At 38.3% G+C, this 8,100-nt stretch overlaps 1 protein-coding gene and 1 pseudogene across 1 annotated transcript; one reads left to right on the top strand and one right to left on the bottom strand.

Moving 5' to 3' along the window:
• Positions 1–572: 572 nt before the first annotated feature.
• LOC147901441 (uncharacterized) lies at positions 573–1,148 on the bottom strand (annotated as a pseudogene).
• Positions 1,149–1,621: 473 nt separating this feature from the next.
• LOC147901440 (uncharacterized) lies at positions 1,622–3,322 on the top strand. Its single transcript, XM_087375755.1, has one exon. The coding sequence runs from the start codon at positions 1,784–1,786 to the stop codon at positions 3,212–3,214; it is 1,431 nt and encodes a 476-aa protein (XP_087231881.1). The 5' UTR covers positions 1,622–1,783; the 3' UTR covers positions 3,215–3,322.
• Positions 3,323–8,100: the final 4,778 nt, after the last annotated feature.

Genomic DNA, 8,100 nt, shown 5'->3' with positions numbered 1-8,100 from the left:
GGCCATCATCTGATATAAATCTGGCCCTATTTCGAGCTGTTGATGTGCCAACTGTCGATGTGCCAAACAGAGAGCAGGTGGTGAGTTCATAGCTAATTTGACTTTTGCAGGTTGTCCAAATCAGGAATACAAGACCTGTTATCAAACTACAACTTTAGAAAAGTTGAAATTTCTCAAAAAAATTGAACAAAATCGACCAACAGTGCTTCTACTGCTCTAACTGTCCAGTGAACCTATTTTGGCTATGAAGTCAATTTTCAGTGTTTTTTAGTGCAAAATAGGGCTAAGGGAAGCAAAACAACTATGGGCCACACACTATATGTTGTCGACGAGCGCTGACCAACTCCATCCAAACCAAGCCGCAAATGCCGAGGGCTCTTTTGCAAAATCTAGCCAAGTCTCTTTGATGTGTTTCCATGCCATGCAAACTGCAGGAATGCATTGCACACCATCCGTGGAGCAATTTTGGGAGTGCCAAGACATAAGGTTGCAGTTGATTTACACCTGAACATGTGTTGAATGTGCGATATTAGTGGAAAATGCCTCAAGACCTTCTTTGGCATAGTTTCCCCTCAAAGATCTTTACGATATCTGTCAGCGCCACACTTTGGACATTTTTCCAAGTTCTCATACTCCCTTTGAAAGAGGACACAGTCGTTGGGGCAACCATGTGCGGAATTATAGTCTACGCCCAACTTTCGGAGTATCTTTCTTGCATCATCTCTGGAGCTCGGCATTGTATTCTGAGACGGCAATATGTGATTCTTCAAAAGCCTACACGTCACACCACGTTGAACATCGAGCAAGCATTGTAAAGATGCAATAGTTGTTTGTTTAAAACATGCACACACATTACCTGAATAGCTCTGTGACGCTTTTATCACTCCAACCAAATGACCCTTGAAGGTTTAGCAACGTAAGAACTGTCTTCAGATGGGAAATCCTCGAGCCTTCATATAAGGGTGTATGAGCCTCTTGCTTCATACCCTCAGCCCCACAGGATCACTTGCCTCAAAAATTGCCTCGAGCATGTCATCCATCTCTTGTTCGAGCATCTCCACGTGTGGATATTTGTTGGCATTCACATCAAGAGCCATAGGCATAGCATTTTGCAATCCTTTAGTGCTCGCCACTTGGTTGGACCGCATGCGAACCCGCCTAACAGGTTGCAGGATTCTTGTGGCTTCCCCAATGTTGGAGTCATAGCCCACATATAAATTTAAAGATACACACAGTCTTTAGACATCCACGTGCTATGATCAATTTACTGATGAAATATGTTGTGCAACCACTTGATCAATAATGGTGGGATTAAACCGTCCGTATTCCTCCACATGCTGCATCATTACACGACGTTGTCGTAGCACCGCCCATTTGCACTGGTGCAAGGACATAACACTGGGTCCACCAGCTCTAAGGTGCGCACATGCATGCGCTACATGAGGCCTTCCCTTCATCTCATCTCCCCTACCGGGAATATGAGGGCCTTCTCAGAGCGGAGGGGCCCAACCTTAATCTATTTGTAAGGATTTGGCGCTGAGTCAGCTAGGCGTGCAAAAGGCAGGAGCTTTTGGCGCCCAAATCCGACGTGGGTTCAATTTATTGGTTTGGGCACAATGGCGGTCTGTAACCGGCCAAAACCCTAGGTTGATTTCGAACACTTCGAACTGCAGAGTCGTGATCTCGTTCTCATTCTCAGGTGTCATGGCATTGCTGAGGCGGATTCTAGCCTCCAGTGCCCGTATCCAGTTTCGGCTTCTCTCATCCTCGGCCCGCCACACCTATGCTTCACCACAGGGGGGTGGCTTCCGGGACATCACCACAGGCATGCTTCACCACCGGGATGCCTTCTCTCTCCGTCGACTTCTCACATCTTCCTCTACCCCATCCTCCTCCGCAGTCGTTCCTCCCCCTACCGACCCACCCCAAGGGTCCTCCGCAGGCCGAGGGGAAGGAGGATCTTGTACGTTTTTTGAAGTATCTGGCTAGGTTGAAGTTCCTGTCTGCAGTTCTGGGCTTTCTTTTCACGGTGGTGGCTGTGGATGAATGTTACTGTGTATATCTGGCATGCCGGGGAGATGCCCCAAGCATGTATCATGGGGAAGATTTGTGGATCCCTTCTACAAATATGGATACTAAAGCTCTGCTGGACGATGTTCCAAAAGGATATTTCTATATGGTGGTTGGATGTCCTGGAATCGGTAAGACTACACAGTTATGTGATGCTGCAAGGGATAGGGGAGCAGCAATTTATCTTGACGGGGCTGCACAACAGTCTTTCAAAGCCATACAGGCGACTATCAATCAAAGGTACAGAAGTCTTCGTCTCAGTTTTATGTCATGGATGCGTCCTGAGTCAGGACTGAAAATCCTTAGCGAATTGTCTTTCTGGGTCAAACTATTTAGACGAAAGCACCTGGTCTTCATAGTTGACCATATTGATAAGCTGACTGAAGCAGATGTTTTACAGCTATTTTCATGGGCGAAGACGCAAGCTGATGGTAAGCGCATCAGGGTAATCTTGGTGGGGTCTGAGCAGAGTACCAGGCTAATTTCCAACAGTGATACCAGAACCAGAGGTAAACTTGTGCTGTGTTATCCTCCAAGCGCTCATGAGACAAGGGAGGCTCTGAGAAAGTTCATGAGTACCCAACCAGATATGTATAACCTGGATGTTGAGAAGTGTCTCTACCTCCTAGGGACATGCCCAACTGAGTATCAGGGTGAAAATTTCCTCGCCACAGAAGAGTATATAATGAAGCAGTTCACAGCAAAGCATGCCAGATTTGAGTGGCAAGGCAGGGATTTCCGTGATGTAGATTTTTGGTTCGCGCTTTTAGTGGCAGGATCTAATGGCGTGTCATTGGTGGAAGACGTGGGATTGGGGGAAAACGGGTCTCTCCAAGAGACGCAGTACTATGTCCCTGACATAGACAAGGTACTGTCTGAGCCCTGCATTCTTTATTATGAGGATAAGGTGTACTTTATCTCCGGCTGCAGCCGGGAAATGCATGCCGCTTTGGTGCTTAAAGCCTATGAAAGGCAGGTCCGGAGCTCCTCTGCAGAAGTCAAAAGGCTCTCTGCAGGAGTCACAAGCCTCTGGTTTATGAAACTGGCAAGAGAAAAAGAAAAGTTGGCGACGGCAAAGGAGAGGATTGCGAAAATTCAAGAGTGCATGTCTAGTAAGTCATATGAGGCTTATGGCCCTTTATAGCAGACAGAAGGACCATTAAGACTGAGTCGGTGTGAGTGGTGTATGTGAGACACCAGCAGAGGGGAAAGGGAACAAGAGTACATGAGGTGGAAGAGCACATAGAGTTCAATGTGTGATGCATGTAAGTTTGCCCCCTGGCACGTGTTTTTTTTGGGATAGATATCTCTGTCTCCTTGGGTTGCACATGTTTTTTTTTTTTTCGGGATAGATATTTCTATGAGATATCCTTGGGACAATCAAGCTTGACATCTTTCTTGGATGTTTGGTATAATGTTAAACGTGGTGCAATTTGATGGCTTCACTTGTTATAGGCTTATTTAATCATTCATATGTATGACTTGGCTTTCATTTTGGGATGTTGGGGCAGTGTTTTCTACATCATCATGACTGATTTCAACTTTTGGAATGTTTAAAATGATAAAAAGTAAGTTCATCTTTGGTATTTCAGCTTTTGGAACGTTTAGAATGATAAAAAGTAAGTTTTACAGAAGTGGGGAGCTGAAAAACCCACTTAATTCAATGTGGCTTGGTCCATCTTAAAGTAGGGGTTGATGTTCTAACTCAAAGTAAACTTTGTTTAGTCTTTAAGTTTGATTTGTAACTCTTTCTTGCTCCAATTGATTATAGAGTTAGTTTAGTTCTTTCCTATGTTTGTGTTTCTTTGTTGACATAGAGTAGTCTTGGAGTGCTAGACTCTATCATGACTGAGTATGCCCATCACCTTCGGAGAGTGATAGGAACTCAATTAGTGGTTTTATAAAGTATATTCTTTTAAAATAACCTTACACAAATCTGCACCTACTCTTGGGCACTGATGACGTGAGTGGAGATGTCGTAGCTTATTGTCCACGCTATGCATGATAGAGTTGATGAACCTACACTTCATGTCTGGACGAACATTGGAGTTAAAGGTTGCACTTTGGAGTCCTATTCTTTTTAAAGTTTAGCTTAATGTTTTGTTCTTGTTTGTAAGTGCTCTAGGACTAGAGTTTATAGTTCTTTGTTTTGCTATTTTGTGTTATTGATTAGCATAGCAGTAGAGTAGTTGTAAGTTCTTATTATTAATGATCAAGTCTTTGTATGATTGTGTGTGTGTGTCTGTTTATGTTTATTTTTGGAAGGTTCCTTTGATTAGGTAATTGTTTTGTAAAAGTTTTCGTTTTCTAGTTTTTGTTGTTTTGTTTGTTTTGTTTTGTATTTGTTTTGCATCTTTATTTTTGTTTTTGTCTTTTTTAAATTTTTATTAATTTTAATAAATAAATAAATATATTTTAGGTATTGTTTTTTGTTTTTTGTTAATGTCTTAGTTAAGAGTCTTCTTTTGATATCTTTCGGCTTTGATAAAGCTATTCGTCAGCGTTGGACTCCCGACGTGTCCTCTTCTACAAATGCCAGTTGAAGTTTTAACGGTAAGACTTCGCTAATGATTCATATCCGAGTTGTTCCATTAATGTCTCAAGTATCCATAGCGACGGCTTGCATCACTTATTTTTAACTTTGAAGCAAGAAGCAATGCAAAAAGCCATACGTGACTAACATTCATCCGTTTTTGTCACTTTTCTTGACTAACCTTTTGAAGCAATCGACTTGTGAACGGATTTTTCATGACTACAATTGACTGTCATTTTTGCTAACCTTACTTGTGCAGTAACACCACCACCACCAAAAGACAAACTCGGACACTCTCAACACTACACTTTCAAGCATGTCCGAGTTTAGACAGGGGGGATTGTTTCAGTAGAAACAGTGAGCTTAATGAAGCAAAAAAGGCAGATTAAAGAAGGAGAGAGTAGAAGAGAAGAGTATGGACGGCGGACTGACGGAAGTGGTAAAGGTAGAAGTGGGAAATGGGTCAACATCTTTTGAATCTTGTGTCTAAGCCTTTATGCCAAAGTGCATTATAATATATTTTAGCCGGATGTGGGCTCGAAAGAGTTCCAACTTGTAATTATGTAAGCCGTGCTAATGAAACATGAAATAACATAGTATGTGGCAGTGGTGTTCGAATTTTGTAATCATCACACTGCTTCTTTGTCCCCTTAGCTATCTTAATCATATGTAATGCTCTATTGTTCTTACCCTTGCCCTCACTAGCAGAAGGTAAAGTAGAGGGATAAGGGGCCGCTGGGCGAGGTGTACGTGTCCATGAGGATTTCTAGCCGCCACCCTAAGGGAATTTCTTGCCATCCTCAAGAACTAAAGCTAACTCTACGGCCTCGTTCGAAGTAGCATATTTTTCTTTTCGTACCAGGGGCCAATTGGTTCTCATATGCTCAAGATATGGTGGCTTGAAATTGAATAGTTGAAGAGGGTGATGTGCTAAAAATTCCGTTGCAATGGAAATTTGGAGAGAATGATGGGGAGGCTCTCAGAGCTTGGAAAATGGGAGGAAATAATCCCACATGAGAGAAAAAGGTCAAGGACCTCTGGGCTATAAGAAGCAAAGGGAGCACACACTTCTCCCACACAAAAGAGTGTGTAGAAGGCTCTCTTGCTCCTCACGCTGGCTCCTTGTGGGCGTTGCTTGGGCTGCCGTGCGTGGTTTTCTTGACGTCCATGAGTTGACTTCTGTGATGGACTTGTCCTCTTGCTCCCACATGCCTAGAGAGAGAAATACTATCTATTAGAGAGAGATGTACCTCCTGGACATCTTTTGAGGAAGAAAAGTGACCTTTGAAAGTGACCCCAAAGAGAAAGAGTGGAGAGAGAAGATAACCCAAGCTTTCATTAAAGCTTCATGAGGAAGATGCACGCTCAAATACCAAGTGTAAGAGGGCAAATTAGAAGTTGTGTGTGCTACTCACCTCCCAACCAATATAGCCCATGAGTTTCCAAAAATGAGAGACCCTTAAGCATCTTCTCACCTCCCACTCTAGGAAAAGGTAAAAGTGCTCTCTTAGCCCCCATTCCCGCACTCCTTGGCTAACCCCTAAGCTACAGACCTTGGCCCACTTGGTCCTTGCCCTTGCACACACTATAAGCTACAGACCTTGGCCCACTATAAGCTACAGACCTTGGCCCACTATAAAGAGAAAGAGAAAATCGTGTAAAGCTTAAAAATTCATCAAAATAAAATTTTGATGGCAATTATCATGAGTGCATGACTCTTTTTGTAATGATTTATATTTAATTAGGGTGACCTTTTTGATAAGTAATTTGAATTTATTTAGGATTTCTCTCTCTACACACACACATACTCGGACACTTGGACACAAATATTGTTTTCTTTCACACCTCTCTCTCTCTCTCTATATATATATATATAATATATATATATATATATATATATATGTTGCTACACTCTTCAATGGAAGATGCACACACGATAGTTATTTAACGATGTTATTGACAAAGGGATTTAGATGTACATCCTTGGTCTTATTTCATTTTCGAAGAAATTTCAAACTTTGTGTTAAAGATGCTACACTTTCTATTGTATAGTTAGTGGTCACATACATGGTGATAATATATGCTAAGAGAACAACCATTTTGGCAAATACACTAGAAGGACAAGTTTAGTAGAGCTATGTTCTTTGAAGTTGAACACTTCATTTACAATTTATTACACATTGAGTTTCCCATCAATATATTTAAAGTTCCATGGCTTGGTAATCGCCCTTTAAGGTACTAGCTTCTATATGAATTTCAATCACCTATTGCTTGGTTCTCTTACAATCCTACACATCGATCGATCACTCGCATGATGGTTGTAGACTACATGCGATGAATTTCTATATGATCGATCGCATGATGGTTGGAGACTAGATCTTTAAAGTATAGAGTCTAAAACCTCACCCTTTGAAAAATAATATAAAAACTACATTAAACTCTTGTTTTCTCTTTTTTTTAAATATATGATTTTAAAAAATAAACTGTACATGTTTTTACAATTAAATAAAAACTTCCCTAATTTGAAAAATAATGTAAAAACTATTTTAATCTCTTTTTTTAAATTAAAAAAATAGATGATTTTAAAATACAAAAATATATACATTTTGACATTTAATTTAAAACTTCACTAACTTCAAAAATAATATAAAAACTACTTTAAACTCTTGTTTTCCTTTTTTTTATAAATGATTTTTAAAAACAAAATTTAAACATTTTTATTTAAATAAAAACTTCACTAATTTGAAAAATAACATAAAAACTACTTTAATCTCTTTTTTTTTAAATATATGAAATATATACGTTTTGACATTTAAATAAAAACTTCACTAATTTGAAAAATAATATAAAAACTACTTTAAACACTAGTTTTCTTCTTTTTTTATAGATAATTTTTAAAAACAAAATTTAAACATTTTATATTTAAATAAAAACTTCACTAATTTGAAAAATAACATAAAAACTACTTTAATCTCTTTTTTTTAAAAAGATGATTTTAAAATACAAAATATATACGTTTTGATATTTAATTTAAAACTTCACTAACTTGAAAAATAAGATAAAAACTACTTTAAAATCTTGTTTTCTTTTTTTTAAAAGATGATTTTTAATAACAAAATTTAAACATTTTTATATTTAATTAAAAACTTCACTAATTTAAAAAATAACATAAAAACTACTTTAATCTCTCTTTTTTTTAATAGATAATTTTAAAAAATAAAATATATACGTCTTGACATTCAAATAAAAACTTCATTAACTTAAAAAATAACATAAAAGCTACTTTAAACTCTTGTTTTCTTTTCTTTTGATAGATGATTTTTAAAAACAAAATTTAAACATTTTTATATTTAAATAAAAAATTCAATAACATAAAAACTACTTTAATCTCTTTTTTTTAATAGATGATTTAAAAAATAAAATATATATGTTTTGACATTTTAAATAAAAACTTCACTAATTTGAAAAATAATATAAAAACTACTTTAAACTCCTGT

This window comes from Dipteris shenzhenensis, chromosome 6 (assembly GCF_047967505.1).
Source record: "Dipteris shenzhenensis isolate YYH24624 ecotype China chromosome 6, Dip_SZ_1.0, whole genome shotgun sequence".
Taxonomy (NCBI): domain Eukaryota; kingdom Viridiplantae; phylum Streptophyta; class Polypodiopsida; order Gleicheniales; family Dipteridaceae; genus Dipteris; species Dipteris shenzhenensis.
This window is presented reverse-complemented; position numbering and strand designations above follow the sequence as displayed.

Coding starts and splice junctions, on each gene's coding strand:
- LOC147901440 (XM_087375755.1), top strand. CDS start 1,784: ATGCTTCACCACAGGGGGGTGGCTTCCGGGACATCACCACAGGCATGC.